Source organism: Branchiostoma floridae, chromosome 13 (genome assembly GCF_000003815.2).
Source record: "Branchiostoma floridae strain S238N-H82 chromosome 13, Bfl_VNyyK, whole genome shotgun sequence".
Taxonomy (NCBI): domain Eukaryota; kingdom Metazoa; phylum Chordata; class Leptocardii; order Amphioxiformes; family Branchiostomatidae; genus Branchiostoma; species Branchiostoma floridae.
Genome location: NC_049991.1, coordinates 6,555,865 through 6,576,970, shown reverse-complemented (window position 1 = coordinate 6,576,970; position 21,106 = coordinate 6,555,865). Strand labels below are relative to the sequence as shown.

The following is a 21,106-nucleotide window of genomic DNA, read 5'->3' as shown; positions in this document are numbered from 1 at the left end:
CATGAAAGTGGTTGCCATTCTTATACGTTACACAATTCAAACTATCTACTTACCCAAATGATTATTTTCTTTGCTGTTTTTCCACTTTTACTCTCAAAGGACAATCCAAATCTGGACAAAATGGTGGACGCTATTGTGGCTGAGTACTCAACCGAATCTGACGACCCAATGGCGATTCAGTACCAGTTCTCCCACCTGTATGGTGATCTCCTCTTCGTCAGCCCTACAGTTATGGTGGCAGATAAACATGCAGGTGAGATTTGCCGATCAATATCATTCACGCGTCGTTATATCAAAATACATTTTTCTGCATACCTGCACTGGTGTAGGTAACATTGAAAATTATTTCCACCAGACAAATTTTACCTGCACCATTCTGAATTTAAGTATGGGTCATAATAAAATTGTTCAGGAACCATCGGAAATTTTTTTTTATACCTGATAGGGGTAACATTCAATGCTGCTAATAATAATCCACATACACCTACATCATAGGACATTTATGTAAAAAAAAACAGTACGGGTTAGGTGCAGGCAGACACCGGAAATACCTGCACAGCTTCAAATTTACCTGCACTAACCTGCATATGCAGGTGGTATTTCGAGCCCTGTATATTGCATCTATATACGGTAATTCACATACAAGCAATGCATGTATTTGTATCATTTTCGTGTATCTGATGTTAGCTTATCCTGCATGCAAGACAAAAATATTTAAGCACACAGTAAATTATGCGTAAAGATTCTGTTTCTTTATTTGGTAGGGTTATGGATGCACACATGTTAATACCTTCCTTACTAACACACACCACAATACTTAAGAATTCCTATAATTTCGGTGTTAATGTTTTCCATAACGAATAACGTAAATAAAGTCATCATTTGCAATATCAATGAAAAATTCCATGTTAAACGTCACCATGCATGGATTATGCACATGTGGAATACATTTCTTTAATTTCTAAAGCATTACACGTGAAGGTATGAGGTCTCCGAACTCTTGTTTATTTTTCTATCCCACACCCCAATAGGCGCCGGCACTCGTGTCTTCTTCTACGAGAACCAGTACCGACCCTCTATCAATGCCCACCGACCAGACTGGGTGGGGTGTGACCATGGAGATGATCTCTACATGACTATGGGGATGCCGTTCTTTGACGACCATGGCACCGCCAACGTAACCTACACTAAGACAGACGAGCACGTCAGCTTGAGCATGATGGCGTACTGGGCAAACTTCGCAAGAACTGGGTAAGATTTCTTCACTAAGTCTTACTCCCGCTCGAACCAATCCAGACAGCTTCATCCACAGCAGTTGGTCCACCATTGCCTTTCGTAGCTATTTAGTATCTTGCATGTTGTGACACTACGTAAATAAATGCATTGCCAGATGTGGCGGCCATTTTGGATTTTCCGTGGTCATCTGGGTTCAGGGCATCAAAACGAGGCTAGACTGTCCATTGCTTTTATGCTATAGTATAGGTAGGCTAGCTTCTTAGTACAAAATTACATGGTAATATAAATCAAGTCGATGTAGCAGGCCGGGTCAAGAGGTCAGAGATCAGCAGTGACGTTTTAGACTAGAAGTAGGGATCTTCTGGTGACATCTTTTCATAACATGAGTCACTTCAAAGGAGTGTTATTTTACGATAGATATTAAACCTAGGAACTGAAAATGCATATAATGTCACGGTATGCGTTCTTTGATATTTTGTAAACAATTCATTTTCTTGGTGTGAACATCGCCCCTCATTTATGCCGAAAATATGCATGGTGAAGGAAGGGTCTAAATAATACGTATTGGAAGGGTCTGCATGGATTTAGTGAATGTCACATGTTGTTGTACAAACACACGTTGCTTATTTCACCAAAAGTGAAGTTATGCGAATAGTCGGCTGATTATTGATTTATTGATGATACATAATGTATTGGAAAATAACACTCCCTTCTGGAGTTTAGGACTCCTTTAAATGTCCCTGAACTTGATTATCTATTACAGCGACCCGTCCGACTCCACCGGCGGCCCCACTGACAGCCCCTCCCTGCCGACCTGGCCTCAGTACACACCTGACAACCCGGTCTACATGAAGCTGGACGTGGTGCCGACCACTGACGTTGGGCTCAAGTCGGAGAAAATGAAATTTTGGAACGAGGTCTTCCCAAAAATTGCTTCAGCGCAGAAAGATGAACTTTAAGATTTATGCATAAACAAATATGAAAAGATTTTTGCTGCTATTTTACCAAATGTCAAGTAAAATTCTTTTTTTTAATGATTTATCAACTTGTCTGTTATGACAAATGCCAAAAAGTAATTCTTATAAGTCATAGATAATTATGAAATAATTATTTGATATTGACGTTATGTGTCAAAAACGTGTCATATATAGTCAGCATTTCTTTGGGGGGTGATATTTTTTTGCAATTTTTGACAAATCTCTGAATGTGCTAGATTTTCGTTATTTACATGGACGCAAAATGAATGCTTGTGTGAGCTAATAAGTCATTGATACAATTGATGTAGACTAGAATAACTATACTACGCACAAACTAAACTGAAATTGGCAAAATTGCATGATTGGTATGATCGACGTTTGTAAATCAAGAAAACTGTCATTAGCTAGTAATTAACATTCCAGAAGTCGATTTGAATTGGGTAATACTAAATCGTGAACCTTAAACTTTATCGTAGCTTTTATGTTTACTGTTTAAAGTTTTGTTTAGTGCCAGATAGTAACAACATATTAAAACTTTAGCTTGCAGCATTTTTTTGTCATGTGTCAGTTTTGTTATACTCGTATCTAATGTGACTTATGATTGACTAGGCTAGGTCAGTCTATGATTGGTCTAGGTGGTACGTTCCAAGATGGCGGACGTCAGAAGTCAATATGGCGGTGCCCTTGAGGTGTCATACGCCTATTAGGCTATTCCATTGGCTTTCATAGTTAAATACGCACATTTTATTTTCAGAACAAAAGAACGTACACGTCCGACCTATCTCTTGAAAGACGAAATGTTCCTACCTAAGGATCCCTGGCCCCATCTAATCCTGTCAATTGTAAGCAAGCTTTTATCTCAGACCCTTTTTATATCACGTGGGATCAATAAAAGGGAATTTGTGACCTGAAATTTCATATGGGAATGACTATGACATACTCATCATAGGAATCTATAACGCTTCAGTCAGAAACCACTAAGGCTGATCTTTATTTCTTTATTACCTGCATGTATGCAGGTATGGTTTTCACGGGCGTGGGAAAATTTGGAAGCTGGGGATTTAGGGCGCTGTATCTCGAGAACGGATGGTGCGAGCACGACGATTTTTGGTACGTGGGTTGGGGGTGGTGGCTTGACACTCAGGTTTGATTTTGGGCCTCCTGGCGCTTGAACTTGACATTGCAGGTGGCATTTTGGGTGTTTTGGGGGCACTTTTGGCGCTGTGTGTCCGGAATGATACGCACCATTGCGACGATTTTTTGGTGCATGGGTGGGAAGTTGTTGCCTGTTACCTAGGATTGACTTTGGGCCTTGTCGCGTTTGAACTTGACGCGGCAGGTCGAATTTTGTGTCCGGGAGGGGTATTTCCGGAGTTATATCTTCTGAACGGTTGGTGCGGGCGCGATGATATTTGGCACATGTGTTGGCGGTGGCTGAATAATTCTCAATTTTGATTTTGACGCCCTTGGTGCTTGAACTTGACATTCCAGGTTACCTTTTGTGCGGGCACTGCGCATGCGCTGTATCTCCGGAACGCAAAATGCCATCGTGTTGCTATTTGTTACGTGGGTTGTTGCTGGTGTCCTGGTGGTCAGGTTTGATTTTGGGCCTCCTAGTGCTTGAACTTGATACTGTAGGTGGACCCTGTTTTTGTGTGGTTGGGGCATCCCCTCAATATCTGCTTGGTTTGGTTGGGTTTGGGTTGATTGATAGGTCTTTAAGCTTAGGTGTAGAATCGTCATCTGTTTTTGCACTGGCTTCTGCCACCTTCAATGTATCAGGTTACTTTGTATCAACAGTGTTTCCAGCCAGATGATGTTTGTACTAGTATCTGTTGCTGTTAGGTACAATTTGAGTTTGCTTCTTAGTCTTTGTGGTGTTTTGAGAGCTGTGTAGTACTGAGTTTAAAGTTCTGGTACAAGTTCCTTTACCCTGTTTGGCAATCAGAAGAAGATACAACTTTCTAAAGTGGAGGAGAAATGTATAGAGCTTGAGTGTAAGAGAAAGGTATGTATATTATCTTCCTGTGTTTCTTGTTGTTTCTTTGGGGATGCCATTTCCGTATTGTATGCAGGTAATTTGTAGTTTGGGGCTAGTCATGGTCGCTTGATTTTTGGGCCTGCTTAATCTATAGTACATACAGGGTTAAGTGGTAGAAGCTTTGTTCTATTTTAAGTTTGGTATCGTTTGTTGCATTTTGTCACTTAGGTTTAGGTTTTAGTTGGATGGTTGAATAAAAATATCATACCACCCTGGGGACTAACTGTTGCTGCTGGATGGGGGCTACCACTATTCTATGTTGTCTATGGAACTACTGTAAAAACTTAATTGGTCAAATTATGCAAATAACCTTCCAGTGTCAAGTGTTATAGCACTCCAGGAATAAATCTTTAATGAATATCATTGCCACACTAAGGAGATTTAGCAGCTGCATTAGGTCAGCAGGCGCGGATTTAGGGGGGGGCGCACCCGGCGCGCGCCCCCCCTTTGGCTGGACCCCAAAAAAAATTCGGCTGGACCACCAAAAAAAAAAGGAATTCCACAAAGAAATACAGAAAATCAGCGAAAGTTTCAGCGAAGCGGCGACAATACAAAACCGCTAACCAACAATGCCAAGGCGCACTCCTCCCGCTTTTACTTCCTCATTGCGTCGGTCTTTGCAGGCATTGCCAGAATGTTCTGTAACCAGGAAGTTGGCAATACTCCCGCCCTCTTTTGGAACTCGCTTATGTTCCATCTGACTCTAATATTGTTATTATATTTGTTATTTTGGTGCCCTATTAGCCCATGTGGACTGAGCGACGCAAGATACAATATTAAACATTCATTCATTCATACTGTGACAGACTTGACGATATTTACCGGGGGGAGGGCTGATGCAAAATGGGTCAGGTAAAAAAAAAACGGCGATCTTTTCCACTACACATGTACGATATTTACACAAAAGAAACTAGATTAATGTTCTACTTGGAAGAGACTTGGGTACATTTTAGCGATATCGTGACGAAAACCGCTTCAATACTGCTGTAATCATTCCAAAACGGGAGTTATTTCGGCCAACCAACAAACTTGCCGAAAAATTTTCGCGCCATCATATGCATGATTATGTCATATGCACGCAGCAGAGAGCCCGCTGTCACGAAAGTAAACATCGTAATGTTTTATCCCGTTGCCGTCCGTGAACCATTCCGTTTCCAAAGAACCGGTGCACACATGATTGATATTGATACCAATTTTAGTTTCTATAGTCTTCGTAAACTTCGTGCGAACATGGAATTACACGACAGAGGCGGCTGCAGCAAATTTCTTATGGGGAGGGCGAACAATATTGACGTAATCCTAGGCGGTTCGGGGCATGCTCTCCCGGGAAAATTTTGAAATCTTGACTATCTGAAACGATCTTTCCTAACTTTTGATGGACAGATTTGCTGGCAGACTAAGCTAAGTTTAATAGCCTTTCTGGTAGCTATAGGGATTTTAGCTTATATTATTGAGGGCGACGACCCCCCAACGTATTTTCACAACTTCGAGCGCACGAGTCGTCGCAAGGTAGGTCTGGAGAAAAATGTTGAAATTTGAACCCTCTGAAACAGGATTTTCTGCACTTTGAGGGATAAACTTTGCTGGTAGACAATGCTAAATGTAATGACATTTCTGTCAGGGGAAAAGATTTTTGATGGCGACGAGCACCGGAGCGTCGTGGGCGCCGGAGGCGCAAGTCGTCGTCAGGGACGTCCAGAGAAAAATTGAAATCTTGACCACCTGAAACTTCATTTCCTGCATTTCAGGGGCACATTTTGCTTGTATTTTTAAGGCCCCTTTTTCGATGGCCCTCCCCTCGGCTCAAGACATGTTTCGATGGCCGTTTTCCCAGGCCAAAAATATGATTGTTGAATGTGAGATTGCTAACTATAAAAAACAGTGTTCGTTCGTTTATTATATTTGTTCAGCCCTAAAAGTCAGTGTTGATTCGTTGGTTATTTTTGCACAAAAATGGCTCTAAAATGCACCAGAGAGCCTCTTTATTTTAAAAAGTTCTCGGGGGAGGCCCCCCAACGAGAGGGGGGAAACCCCCCTCTCGTGCTCTCCCCCCGCGCAGCTACGCTGCGCATTCGTGGCCTTCGGCCACGACTTGAGGTGCAACAGCATATGCGCCCCCCCTTTGCAAAATCCTGGATCCGCCCCTGAATTGAAATAGGAAGATATCAGTACTGAATATATCATATGTGACAGAATAACTTCAAGGGCCATCTGAGACAAAAAAAGGTAGGAAAAGTCGTCTCAACAAATTCAAGGTACTGTGGTTGGTTACATGGTTAAGAAATCCAAAATAAGTAATGTTCATCCATGCCCAAACTTACACATTGCGAAAATGGAATTTCAGACTTTTGCATGGTGCACATTTTCCAACCACGCAAACACGGACAAAAAGGGAAAAAAATACACAATAGGTCTACAGACACCCAATACATTTCATGCAGGCCTGAGGTCTACGAACTCTTGTTCATAAATTGATATTATTGGCCGATTCGACCTCCTATGTTATTGCATTAAAAGCAAATAACTCGAAATATTGCAAATGGTACCCGGTTGCCAAGGACACATGCTAATGTTATGCAACTAATACAAAAAAGGAAAAGAATGTAGGAAGAAAGAAAGAAAAAATGAAAGAAAGAAAGAAATGAGGAAGGAAGAAAAGAAAGAGAGAAAGAAAGAAAGAAAGAAAGAAGAAATAATTTTCAAGGCTTTCAATTGGAACTTTAATCGTATTCCCATGTTATGCCTTCTAGTGCACAACGCAACTGTGAAGTCTACCCTTGTCTTGTTGTCTGTAGGTAGTTCTGTCCTTATCCTGCTTGTGAATTCAACACGATACTGATTGCACCTGTGCGCTGCCCGTCATTGAGTCAACAATGTCAGTGACCGACAGGACGTTTAGTTACCATGGAGATGACCCGAGCCTCAAGGCCATCGTCGTGGCTAGAGCTGCTGTCAATAACAGCGTCACTCATGTGTAGTAAGGCAACAAACATGGCGCCTCGGGTTCTCGCCGCGATCGTCACACTACTGTTCCTCTGTTAATTCGGTAAGTTTATGGTTGGGGAGGGGGGTGTATCTGCATGGATAGTATCGGCTAAAATGTGTTTTGGATATCAGTGTCTTTTTGAAAACGACTTTAAAGCTGGTAAAGGCAGGAGGCTGTTTTTTTTACGCATGAACTCCCTTTTTGTAAAGTTTTTCATACGCCACTGCGCAGGACTCGATATTCATATTTTGAGGTGCACCTAAATCTATAGAGCCATGGGTGCACGACCAAGTTTTGGGTGCAAAACATTTATAAGAAAGCAGACGGCTAGCAAACCCTACAGAAATACCTCGGTGCACTGGTTCACTCACAGTTTTAAGTCAACAGCTCCATGCATTTGTGTCTAGAAGTGTAGATGCATCCACTGTTTCGAGCCCTGCTGTATCATGTTGTTTTCTCGCTAAGAGTTACAGCAAGAATTGGCAAGATGGCTTTTGTGTAAGAGTTATTTTGGACACGAATACCAATATGAATGGAGGCATTGTTCAGCCACGTAATATGACCCTAGGCGGCACCCACTGAGGTCCCGGTCACATTTACTGAGTAGATCGACAGGTTGGACAACAAGGTGTGTGCGTTTTTCGCTTTTTTGGACCTCTTTAATTCTACAAATACCCACCCAATAGTAGATCAGGATTCTCTGTCACTATGAAAACCAAACATGGCAGCTCGAACACCATGGCACCAAGCAGTTTTCAGACTCGCAATAATTGAGCCATAATTGTCAGCACATATGCATTAATAAACAGGATTCCGATTTTTACGAATCTCCCGACTTAGGCTTAGGTCCCAATTCCTAACCCGGGGCCGGGCCGGGTAGCTTTCGGAAAAGAAAAATATGATATACAAGGCCACAAAACACGCATGGAGCGTGGAAAAATTGTTATGAGCATAATTTGTGTATATTCCTTTTTCGTTTCCGCATGCATTCCGGCCGGGTCCCGGTTTGAAAATGGGACCTAAGCCTTAGGGGTGCGAACCATTAATTTTCTATGGGGTTTGACCAGTGGAAGGGCTGCTAGAGGTTTTATTTGCAAGTGGCAACTGTGTAAAAAAACAATGTTCAACAAGTCTGTAACAGAAAAAATCGGACGTGTGTACTTTTACGGCTATTTAATTCTGTAGCTTATAACAGACAAATCAGTATCTATAAGACGATTGGAATTAAGTTTTTTTTTTTCATACAGCGTGCTATTTTGAAGGGTTCTGGTACAATAAGAATTTCATCTTAATTTGATGATTAATTTTCAGCGATCCTTCCGACTCCACCGGCGGCCCCACTGACAGCTGTGAAAACACTACAGCTGGATGCTAGTCAAAGATTAGGGAACGATCCCATGTTCAAAGCGTTTTTCGAATATATGTTATGGTATGAAGTGGTAATCATATCAGAAAACATAAATCGAGTAAAAAGACGCTAGATTTTCTGGTACATTATTTTTTTACAACTGTGGAACAATATTATTGTCAAATTATATTTGGAATCATATAGATATATTTTTTGCAGATTACAACTGACAATCAGTCCATGCTGCAGTTTGTTTTTAGTGATCCTAGTCTACAGTAATTCGATACATGCGTACGCGTACCTTGTTTTCAGGTATGGCGGAGTGTCCAGTCGTATCGACAGAGACTGGGCAGGTGAAGGGCACAGTTGCGCACGCCAAGGATCTCCCAGACAAGCCGATCTACGCGTACCTCGCTATCCCTTACGCAGCGCCCCCTGTTGGAGACCTCCGGTACCGCCCGCCCCAGCCTGCCCTCCCGTGGGAGGGGGTCAGGGAGGCCGTGGAACCAGGATCTTACTGTCCGCAAAATCTTGAATTCCTAAACTCGCTAGACATGGCTTTCAAACAAGGAGAGAACATGACCATGAGCGAGGACTGTCTGACGCTCTCTGTCTTTACCCCAACTGTCGCAGTGGATGCCGCCTTACCGGTAAGATTTTACAAAATAGGAAATTCAACATAGACTAGCTATGTATTAAGATTCGCAAATTAAAGCTTCAACTTTAAGATTTGAGATATTTATGTTTATATGATACTTCATTCATACACATGTTCAAAGTAAACAGAGTGTGTTGAGAAAGACATCCGTGGTAGGTACATGTAACCATATAAACAGTTACCATTCAACAACTACTCCCAGGTCCTTTTCTGGATCCATGGAGGCAGTCTCTCCATGGGCATGGGGGCTTTTCCTGGACTGGAGTCTCTTGCTGCTCACCAAGACGTCGTGGTGGTCTCCATCAACTACCGTCTCGGTGTGCTGGGTTTCCTCAGTACGGGGGACGAGAACATGCCAGGAAACTACGGATTCCTGGATCAGGTTAGTGACTGACACTTGATTCTTTAAAAAGCAACTTCATGATCAATTTGAAATATGTATTTAGTAGACTGGTAGAATTTGCCCAGATCGCATGGTGACATCAGCATACTTGTCGTCATGTGTAGGTCCGTGCCATGGTCTGGGTGAAGGACAACATCCGAAACTTCGGCGGAGATCCAGAAAGGGTCACCATATTTGGAGAGTCTGCCGGCGGCGTAAGCGTGTCTTACCATCTTCTGTCGCCCCTCAGTAAAGGTCTGTTCCAAAGAGCCATCTCACAGAGCGGTACCTGGAAAAGCATTCCGGTCAACCCACAGCCACTTCCCCTGACCAAGATGCTTGCGGAAGAAGCCGGATGCGAGACGGAGGACACGGAAATCCTAACGGCCTGCCTGAAAGAGAAGTCATCTGAGGAGCTTTTGGAAAAAGTCCAATCCTTACAACTCAAGATCGGCCAGGTCTCTTTCTCACCAGTGGTGGATGGGACGTTCCTTACCTCTCAACCCATGGACCTGATGCAAGCAGGAGACGTCAACACGGCTGATTATCTTCTGGGAGTCAATAACCACGAGTTTGGGTGGCTGATGCTACCATTTGCAATCCAAGGGGACCCTCTAGCTGGGATATCCCAAGAGGACTTTGTCAGATTAACGAAGGCAGTCGCGTCAATGGTTTACCGGGTAAGCATAGTACACTTTTGATATTTTATAGCATATTTCTTAACGTGCTAAAAGTTTGAAGCACAGTACACAAAGGCTTATAACGTTTTCCTGAACAGTTATGTTTTCCATAATTGCATATGATAAGTAAAAAAGAAAGTTATGATGGTAGAAGCCATTATAGTTGTTGAGTATGACCTTTGTTTCAACACAAAGAAACACTCATTACGATCTCTTTGACCTTAATCAGATGTCTGATTCACTGTAATGACTGTCCGGACGTGTGATGACGTAAGAAGTTGATCAAAAATCTGTTGAACACATGAAGGCGTTTGCCATTAGTGTTACATTATTTATAGTATCTTCTTATCGAAATGATAATTTCAATGCTGTTTTTTTCTCTTCCACACTACAAGGACAATCCAAATATAGACAAAATTGAGGACGCTATCGTGGCTGAGTACTCACTCGAATCTGACGACCCAATGGCGATCCAGTACCAGTTCTCCCACCTGTATGGGGATCTCCTCTTCGTCAGCCCTACTGTTATGGTGGCAGATAAACATGCAGGTGAGATTTTCCGATTGTTCACGCGTCGTTATATGTATATTGTATCTATATACGGCGATTCACATACAAGCTATGCATCTGTATCTGATGTTAGATTACCCTGCATTCAAGAAACAATAGTTAAGCACACATTAAAGCATGCGTTAAGATTCTGTTTCTTCATTTGGTAGGGTTATTGATGCACAAAAGGTAATACCTACCTCACACTAACTGTGTATTACGGTTTCTATCTACTTACAATAGAATTACAATGTGTTCTATAATAGGGCTATTCAAACATGTGACATTTATAGTCAATAAAATTTTGATAGAATCATAGACATAATTTGTGCAACTTTGCATAACCACTTAGGTATTCCTATAATTTCGGTGTTTTCCATAACAATACTGCATTACATGTTACATCAATGACATGTCAACATGTTAAACCGAATTTCATTGATAAATGCCGTGATACAAAAGTGATAAATGATTGGAGTTTCATACTTGTCACATTTGCAAGTTACTGAACGTAACCACGCATGGATTATGCATATGTTGAAGACAATTTGCATATTTGTTTTCATAAAGCGTTAGACATTTCATTGATGTATGAGGTCTCCGAAGTCCTGTTTATTTTCTTTAGAGATTATACTAATCAAACTCTTGCAATAGTACATAGTTCAACTCCCATGTATATACATATTGCCATAAATTGTACCTGGTACAATTGTCGCGTATAGTAATAAAGGTCTCCTCCTTCCTCTATCCCAATAGGCGCCGGTGGTCGTGTCTTCTTCTACGAGAACCAGTACCGACCCTCTATCAATGCCCACCGACCAGACTGGGTGGGGTGTGACCATGGAGATGATATCTACATGACTTTGGGGATGCCGTTCATAGACGACCATGGCTCCACCAACGTAACCTACTCTAAAACTGACGAGCATGTCAGTTTGATCATGATGGCGTACTGGGCAAACTTCGCAAGAACTGGGTAAGAAGTAACCACTTCATAGTGGACAAAACCACAGCTAGACATAGTGGTAAACTGTTGCATTTTAGACAGGACGTTAAGGTATACATCAATGACGGTTAGACATCCAAGTAATAAGAAAGCAGTTAACCATTAATTGGATATGTTTTTAAACAGACGTTCACTATAGGTTCTTGGAACATTCAGTTTTCATGTTTGTTGGTTTGTTCCAGCGACCCGTCCGACTCCACCGGCGGCCCCACTGACAGCTCCTCCCTGCCGACCTGGCCTCAGTACACACCTGACAACCCGGTCTACATGAAGCTGGACGTGGTGCCCACCACTGGTACGGGGTTGAAACTGGAGAAGATGAAATTTTGGAACGAGGTCATCCCCAAAATTGCTTCTATGCAGAAAGATGAACTTTAAAATTTATGCATAAAAAAGATTAATTGATTTTTGCCGCTATTTTACCAAATGTTAAGTAAAATTCTGTTTCTTATGATTTATCAACTTGTCTATTATGGCAAATGCCACAAAAATCATAGATAATTTTGAATCATTTGATATTGACGTTTTATATCGACAAAGTGTCGTTTAATCAGTACTTCTTTTAGGAGTTTAATACTTTTATGCAATTTTTGACAATTCTTAGAAGTTGCTAGTTTATCGTTTTTTAGATGAACGCAAAATTAATGCTTGTGTGCCATCGAGACATTCAGTATAGACTAGATTTGCGATCTTACGCCGCACAAGATTAAATGAAACGCCAGAGATAGCATAGTTAGTATGATCAACGTTTGTCACTCAAGAAAGTTGTTATTAGCCAGTAATTAACATTCCAGAAGTCGACTTTGGGTAATACTTTAAAATCGTGAACCTTAAAGTTTGTAGGTTTGATGTTTCTAGTTATGTTTAGTGCAAGGTAGAGCAAAGTAATGAAAACTTACAGCGGTCATTCTTGTCACGAGTCATTTTGTCATCAGTTTTATCATAACCTAGTCACAAGTATAACGCACGATTCGATTCTCGAACTAGATGAAAGCAAAGTAAATTAGTTTCTTTACAAATATGCATGATGCAAGGGTGACCTCGTACACCGTGCTTCGACTTCCCCCGCATTTTTCATGTGCGTGTATGATATCACTTTCGGTCAGTGAACTTTAACCCTGGAATTAAGTTATCTTATTAACGCCCCCCCCCCCCCCGGAAAAAGGACATGCTTTAGATCTTTGAATCCAATTTCCCTTAGTTTTAAGTGTCCACGAAATTTTTGCTAACATCAGTGCGTTTTTCCCATAGCTCTACAATGCCACAAGTTCCTTTTGCAAGATAGCAACATCTTGTTTGTTTTTTCTTTCCCGATATATGTGGTTTAGGCTTGGCAGTATCGGGAGGTATTGCTAGTTTATGACGTTTACGTTTTAATCGAACATTCACGTGGAAGAAATGGTATGTGCTGGAATCATAATGAATCTGCCATATAGAGAATTGTTTTGTTACAAATAAGGTTTGAACCCCAAAACATTATCACCTAAGCCTTATATGAAACTATGTCGTTATGAAAGAAATATTCAAATCAAATGAATGCATGCAGAAGCTTTTAATATATGTGTGAGAGAGTTCAACACTTTTCCTTAAAATGCCACCTTCAGAAGTTGCTAAACGCATGGGCTTGCCAAGCGTGATACGTTGTTAAGTTTTACTTCCTCTCTCAGTGCAAGTTCAAGACTCTAGAACCAAAGTTGGTGGGACGGATCATCATTTTGGTTTTCTTCAAGGAATAGAAGGGGTTTTCATAGGCTGATGAGGGGCCATCAGAAGGTCTTATCCAATAAACGCCATGACCATTTTCGCGGGTGAAATCAGCAGGATCTCTGAAGTATGGCCCGTTGAGGTTGCATAAGGAACCAAACGGGACGTACCACCAGCCACTACCGTATGTTTCGACCATTGCGTTCGGTGGGCCGTCAGCACCCGAGGGGCTAGGGGGCGCTATATGGCGAGCACGGAACACAAATGGCTCGACTGTCTGATCATGGTGCGCTGTCAAGAAGGCATCCCCGGCCGTACCACTGTACCCCCCTATGCTTAGTGTGTTACCACCGACGAAAGTGGAGTACCTAGCGTATGTCACATTACCGTCCCAGGTCTCAAGCTCAATGTACAACTCTTGCGGGTTCTGGGTCGTGATGCTACTGATGTAGCCTAACCCCAACCAATACTCCCCACTAGCGTCACCAAAACCGGTTTCGTACGGTTGCATACCACGGAAAAACTCGAGGGACCCGTCAAACCTCCTCTGTATGACCGTCCACCCTCCCCCATCTGTGGTCTGATCACAGTATGCAGAAACAGGGCCACGAAAGTGATCAGGCTCGATTGAGTACAACCCACTGTGTGTGTGACCAAATATGGAATGAGACACAAAGATCTCAGCGCAGTCTTTAAGGACGTGCGTTTGCCTGAGAACCTTGGTCTTAGGTGGACTTCTTAGGTTGACACTAAAGCGATGCTTATTGCTGACTTCTCCGCTGTTCGTCTTGTCATCTACGCCGTCGTCTGATGTCACTACAGTTCCTGAAATGGTACGTGAATTTTGTCACAAATTCATCTCCAAGCTTAATGATGGCACAAACAAAATAACGTTTTAAACATAAGCTAGGGCCGTGTGCCAAACGTAGGGTGAACTGAAAATCAGTCAAGTAAAATAAAATGAATCAACATGTGCTCCTATCCATACAACAAAATGGCTATTTCAATAAATGAAAAACTTGATAACATTAACTCAGAATCGGAGTAGGAGGGGTAGGAGTTCAAGCAAAATTATATATATCTGGTGTATTTTGTAACAACTGTGCATGTGGTTTACCCTGTTCAGGCTTCTCGTCGGCCGATTCTAGTTCCTGTGAGACCGGTGTCCATTGAACACCAGCTGTGTTCCCTCCCGTGACCTTCAATGGTTCTGCGGAAGAATTTTGACATATAAGACTCTTCTGCATACACTTTTAGACGCTAAGGTCATGTTGGTTCGATATGACATCCGCAAGTGTATCGATTTTCGTACGTTTCAAAAAAAAGGTTTTCCGCTATACTGTAAATACTATGCTGCTGCAAAATTAGCTTTGAAGCGATTTCGGAAAACGAATACTAATGTCAAAGTTGATTTCAAAGTCAAGTTAGAAAAAAGATGTGAAAGACCCAAATTTTCTACTGTCTTGTTTTTATTTTTATTTTTTTTGTAACGTTAGTCTCCACTGACGTTCTAGTTCACTTGCGTAGTGTCATATAGTTTGCATAGACTGGCTGACAGTAGCAATAGTACTCTGTACCATTTTTTTATACCATTTGTTGTAGTCATTTGTTTAACCTTCTTTGCAACTTATATTATATAATGAAAGCAACGACTCCATCCCTCTCCTTCCATCATGCCCCCCTCCAAATAGCAGGGTACCCATGTGTACACATGAGTGGAGTAAGGAAAATCTTGTAAAGTGCCTCCACCAAAAGCACAAGATCTGTAGCATGACAGAATTCGACCCAAGGACTTATGTACTGGGCCAAACCCATGTTAGTTGTAAAATAACTATTTGTTGACAACAATGTCACTCCTGCAAGTAGCTTGTACCTAAAGCCATGGGCACAACCCACCGAATGTGTTCTTTGTCCGTACGTTTTTTGAGGAGGGCACGTCAGCCACGTTTTTCTGAAAACGCGGTGAATGAATGGCAAGAGCAGGGAGGAAGTACGTCTCAACGCACGTCACTCGAACGGTTGCGCAGGTGTAACCGTGCTGTGAGCAGTTGCGTGCATCGTACGTTGCGCAGGTGGTAAGTGAGTTGTACGTACGGTATCTGTGCGATTGCCACGTTACCATATGCAGACAGTACAAACACGTAAGTGCGGTTTCATTACACACTCGCATTGGCTGTACAGGGCAGGCGCGTCGTCCGTACTGGCTCACAGGAGGGTGAATCCGCAGCCCGATGGCACACAAAGTTTTGCCTGCACGTAACGTTTTACGACACGTATCTGCATGCTCCCAAATCCGTCGGATTCCCTACGAGTTCGTACGGAGGCGGTACTTACCACTTACGGATCCAAAAAAATTGCCCACGTTTTGGTACGTAGACAGCACGTATTTGCACATACGGCGGGTTGTGCCCTTAACTTAGCAGATTTACCAACTACCTGCCATGGGTGCTTCTACTTACCGCAGTCCACGCCATGCTTCTCCAACATCTCCAGAAAATCGCCACAGATTGCCCGATCCGTGCCAAGCTCAGCGTGTACAACATCATCTACAACGTCTGGAATAAGAAATAACAACAACAAAAAATCAACTCTATACTTCATACATGTATCAGTATAATTTCTGCGCACAGCTGCAGAGGTTGTGTTCCATATGGTGCATATATAAAGCACATTGCCATTTGTATTCACCTGCCCTTGTACACTCCTCCAACACCGTGCAAAGCGAGAGAGTCAACTGGTCAGTTCGGCCTTCTCCGGTCACCACTGACCACTGTAGAGCTGTGGTCAGCACCAACAAATGGATGGACAACATCTTACACGTCTTTAGATTGGACGCTCGCAACTGGCCCGCGCAACACCACGTATGGAGATTTCAAGCTGGAAATAGCTTATATATACATTGTCTCCAAAGTGTATGTCGTCATTTGTAGATTACATACGTGATAATCATTATTGAATGTTCCAAAATGATAAAGGGGAGGTTGGAGTGTGTACTTGCGCAAACTTTCACTAATAAATAGAAGTGCGAGTCATCAATGATAATGATTCACTGACATCGATATTCATCCTTGCTGTTGTCTTTTTTCTATTCTCCCCTTTCTGCAAGATGTTAAAAGTTCCTGTGAGTGAAAATTACCCCCCCCCCCCTAAAAACAGATGTCGTAGCAAAAGTGAAACTTATTTTTTATTATCAAGAGTTCCGTTCACCCTTGTGACAGATGGCGAAGTTCTCAAACTGACAAGGGCCAGCAACCGAAATAGAAGTCAAAGGATATTACATCATACTTAACCTTGAGCATATCTGAACGCAGCAAAAAGGCATTTTTTTCTATTTTTGACCTGGATACGCTCGTAAACAATTGCACCGATGCAAGGATGTTCCCGTATGTACATGTTGACTACTAGAAAGCTGAGTTCCAACAGCAACATGACTCTCTCACCACAAGAGACGAGTTACCGAAAACATGTCCTTTGGCGAATGTAAAAAATAATCGGGGTCCATCCTGGCGTGAGTGGCTCAAAACTTAAAGTCCGGTCTCTGGGTTGACATTTTAAACATGTGATAGTCACTTGTTGTATGTGTTAATCACCTGTTTTGTCAATCCGTGCAAAAATGTTATGAATCGAATAAAGAAGAAAAAAATCCGAATCATGTGTTCGTCAAGGTACAAGTCTGTAGTAATTACGTAGGTAACTTAGTTCTTTAAGAATTGCGAAAGAATATTTTACAAAGTACATTAGGCCAAAAACTTCTTCACTGAGCAAAAACAACCCCTACTACTAGAAACAGCTTTTGTCCCAATGGGCTTTCGTAGGTCCAAGTAGCCTGACGTGATAGCTGGCCTAGGTAGACAGCCCAGGTAAACAGCCCAGCCTTTTCCGTAAACCAGCTACCGTCGGATCTGCTTGGAGATTACATTGAATGATGGAGAAACCGGAAGTACTTGGTTGGGTCTATTATTTGTTGACCTACAGGTCGCGAAGGAGACCACCCCTAAAGGTCGCATTACAAAAGGGTGTACCACCGGGTCCGGACCTAGCCAGCTACAAACATGGCTTCACAGATCTGTACCTGGCAAGCTATGACAGGCCTACTGGTGTTTGTGTGCTGTTTCAGTAAGTGTTTGTGGATTTATAGTACCATTTAACATGCATGTGGCCACTTGTTTTGGTGCGGCATATCTCCCCGGGATCGTATGTAGGCCACTTGCACGGTGTGCCCAGCACCACGATAGGGGAAAGAAAAGACAACACAACAAATAGCACCATCATAAGCGTTGCTATTTGAGGATTGCTTCCTTTTCGCAGAACCAAATCAATTAGCTATTGTTATGCTAATTAACGTTACTTGATTCGTAGTCACTGCCCTATAGTTCGACATGCCAGCTTACAGTGTTTAAGTGTAGATCAGACGCCCGAAGTCAGCGTAAAGCGTAGCCTCATTTGCATAATAATATGATAATTCGTGGCTAGTGCCTTCCTTCATTTGACTAAAAGTTAGCCCCCCACAAACTCCAATACAGTCACAAAATTACCCTATGCTCACGTACTAAGCCTGTAACGCGAGGTGTTCTAATACAATGGATTGCTGTTTGCGTGACCTAACTGATTGAATGGGGTGGAACGGTGTGTACGTATGGTAAGGTCAAAGGTCGACAGGTGCACAAGGCTCATAGCGTTTTTTGGCGACACTCGCAGGGAGCTACCCCATTATTAGTTATTAATAGCCACAGTGTTGTAAGGTGTCTCTGTGGCTCAACCGGTAACGGGGCTAGGATACAGCGGCTGCACCGTCTTTATGAAGGGACGTAAAATGGGGACCTACCTCGAACACGTTAAAAGGGGAAGGACTATCCTATAAAATATACCCTGCTACAGATCTATGTGTTACTGAGCCCTGTCAGGTTTACACAGGCATTTAGCCATAGTATAAGAAAGTAATACAAACTCATATGTCCATACAAATAAACCGAGCAAAAGACTAGGCATCAATTAAAGATAATGAACAAAATATGACCAGAACAAAGTAAGGTAGAACAGCAAATATAAATGCTTTAGAGCACGTATTTACAACATCAATTATTGTTATTTGTTTATGAAACCTTTGTGTACAGCAAAACGCAGTGCAGCAAATTATTAGACTATTCGACGCATATTGTTCATTATTCTAAGGCTGTTCAAAATGCAACCCGAATGATTGCCCAAGAAAGGTTATCATATTCACAGTATAAGCAGCCATAACAGACGCATAAGATTGTTACAGGTTTTGCAATAGCAAAAAAAACTACTTTGTTTTACCAAGGAGGTCTGAATATAACCTCCATGGTTTTACCTTCTGTCCCTAGGGCGCCGCCATATGAATTCTGGCGTCATTGGTCCACCATCTTGAAACGTATGATCTAATCCCCTTCGCCAATCAAAGAGAAACTCAAACTAGTTAACTGGTACTTATCAGTATCATTTTAGACGTTATATTGTTTGTATTCGTACCGACTGATAATTATATCATACCAGCTCAAAAAAGAACAAGAAACAGCCATGACTTCAAGTACCAGAGTTACCAACCTAGGATTGATGTGTTCAAAAATTCGTATTTTCCCAGAACTATCGTAGAGTGGAATTTGTTATCACCAAGCACAGTAGGGGCATCTTCTCTCGGTAGTTTTAAAGAACGCTTGCAGATAGATGTGCTAAAGTTAAGTGTGACAGGTTGTTCGGTGTAATATAACCAGCTGCTGCCGCGCCGCGTGCCTGCGAAGCTGGTGTGTTACGCCGAACGGCGGTTATACCGGCTATATAGATACAGATACAGACAGATATTCTTTATATCGACAGGGTGCATAGCAGGCGAGGGTGAAGGTCCAGTAGTGTCCACGGTAACCGGACAAGTCCGAGGAACTATCACACACGCAACAGACCTTCCCGACAAACCGATCTACACTTTCCTGGGCATCCCGTTCGCAGCGCCCCCTGTTGGAGACCTCCGGTACCGCCCGCCCCAGCCTGCCCTCCCGTGGGAGGGGGTCAGGGAGGCCGTGGAATATGGTCCTTACTGTCCGCAAAATATCTCAGAGGCTAACGAAATGGACCACCCTCTCAAGATCGACGTGAACTTGCCCATGAGCGAGGACTGTCTGACAGTCAACGTTTTCACTCCGACTGTAGCAGCAGACGCCAGTTTACCGGTGAGACTGATTAAAATGCATCGTGAAATATTTAATATCATAGCACGAACGATCAATAGCACTGATACCTTACTTGTTTTAATGGCGTATTGATTACGTCCTTGTGTGGGCATTTTTTCCCGGTGTACGCATATCTGCTTGTTTTTGTATTGACAGTAGATTGGAAGAAAGTCACGTAGAAGAAATTAGAGTGGAAGAAAGTGAGAAGGTGATGTCAAACGTGACAGAAAGTAGAGTTAAAAGATGGTAGAACTTGTCGATTATCAGACATGACACACGGTCCAGGTCACAGGGTCAATGGAAGAGGCTACTTTTCATGGAGAGGTAGTATTTTTGGGTTACATTTGTTTTGCAGTTAATTTTTGCATGTAAGACTTAAAAAGGAAGAATCTTTTAATTAATGTTGAATCTGTGTTTATCGTTTGCAGGTGCTTCTATGGATTTTTGGAGGTGGCTTTGTTATGGGGATGGGATCTCCTCCCGGTTGGGAGTCTCTTGCTGCTCACCAAGACGTCGTTGTGGTCTCTTTTAACTACCGTGTCGGTGCCTTGGGTTTCCTCAGTACGGGAGACGAGAACATTCCAGGAAACTACGGATTCCTGGACCAGGTTAGTGATTCTTTCACAAACGTAACAAAAGAACGAAGCCACAGAGAAAGTTAGATTTATTTTCAGCGCAACATTAGGGATAATTGGTTCGACTGAACAGCACCAATCTTCGTCAAGGAATGAACAATCCACTGCTGTCACGTTATGCAGATAGAACACGTGACTCAGTAAGTAGTGGATCATAGATTGCAGGAAGTCTATGGCGCCCACCGTCTGTTCAGGGGCGTTTGTAAAGCTATCATGTATGTCTTTACAACACAGGTCCGTGCCATGGAATGGGTGAAGGAGAACATCCGAAACTTCGGTGGAGACCCAGAAAGAGTCACCATATTTGGAGAGTCGGCAGGCGGCATCAGTATCTCCTACCATCTTCTGTCACCCCTCAGTAATGGTCTGTTCCAGAGAGCCATCTCACAGAGCGGTACCTGGAAAACCTTTCCAGTCACCCCGCAGCCGCTGCCACTTGCCCAGATGATCGCAGGTGAGGTCGGATGCGAGACGGAGGACACGGCAACTCTAACGGCCTGTCTGAAAGAGAAGTCTGCTGAAGAGCTATTGGAGAAACAGTACGCCTTACAACTAAGTGCTGGACTATATTTTACTCCGGTTGTGGACGGGACATTTATAACCACTGATCCAATGAAGTTGATGAAGGAAGGAGAAGCCAAGACAGTGGATTATCTTCTTGGAGTGACGAACCACGAGTTCGATTGGCTGATGCTGCCGTATATAAATCAAGGAGACGT

The 21,106-nt window shown here is 42.6% G+C and overlaps 2 protein-coding genes across 2 annotated transcripts in view; one reads left to right on the top strand and one right to left on the bottom strand.

The window, feature by feature from the left end:
- LOC118428684 overlaps positions 1-21,106 on the top strand; it is a gene marked incomplete in the record, with an annotated part of 43,226 nt that overhangs the window by 18,546 nt on the left and 3,574 nt on the right. Inside the window, 2 exon segments of the mRNA XM_035838816.1 lie at positions 9,531-9,628; positions 20,622-21,106. Of these exon segments, the coding sequence (XP_035694709.1) occupies positions 9,531-9,628; positions 20,622-21,106 (583 nt within the window).
- Positions 13,516-16,107, bottom strand: LOC118428693 (fibrinogen C domain-containing protein 1-like). Its single transcript, XM_035838831.1, has 3 exons — positions 16,027-16,107; positions 14,685-14,777; positions 13,516-14,392 (listed from the first exon to the last, which is right to left on the bottom strand). Exons 1-3 carry the CDS (start codon positions 16,052-16,054, stop codon positions 13,527-13,529), a joined length of 987 nt encoding a protein of 328 aa, XP_035694724.1. The 5' UTR covers positions 16,055-16,107; the 3' UTR covers positions 13,516-13,526.

Coding starts and splice junctions, on each gene's coding strand:
- LOC118428693 (XM_035838831.1), bottom strand. CDS start 16,054: ATGTTGGAGAAGCATGGCGTGGACTGCG. Junction 14,778..16,026: donor GAAGCATGGCGTGGACTGCG/GTAAGTAGAAGC, acceptor ATTCTTCCGCAG/AACCATTGAAGGTCACGGGA. Junction 14,393..14,684: donor CGACGAGAAGCCTGAACAGG/GTAAACCACATG, acceptor GTACCATTTCAG/GAACTGTAGTGACATCAGAC.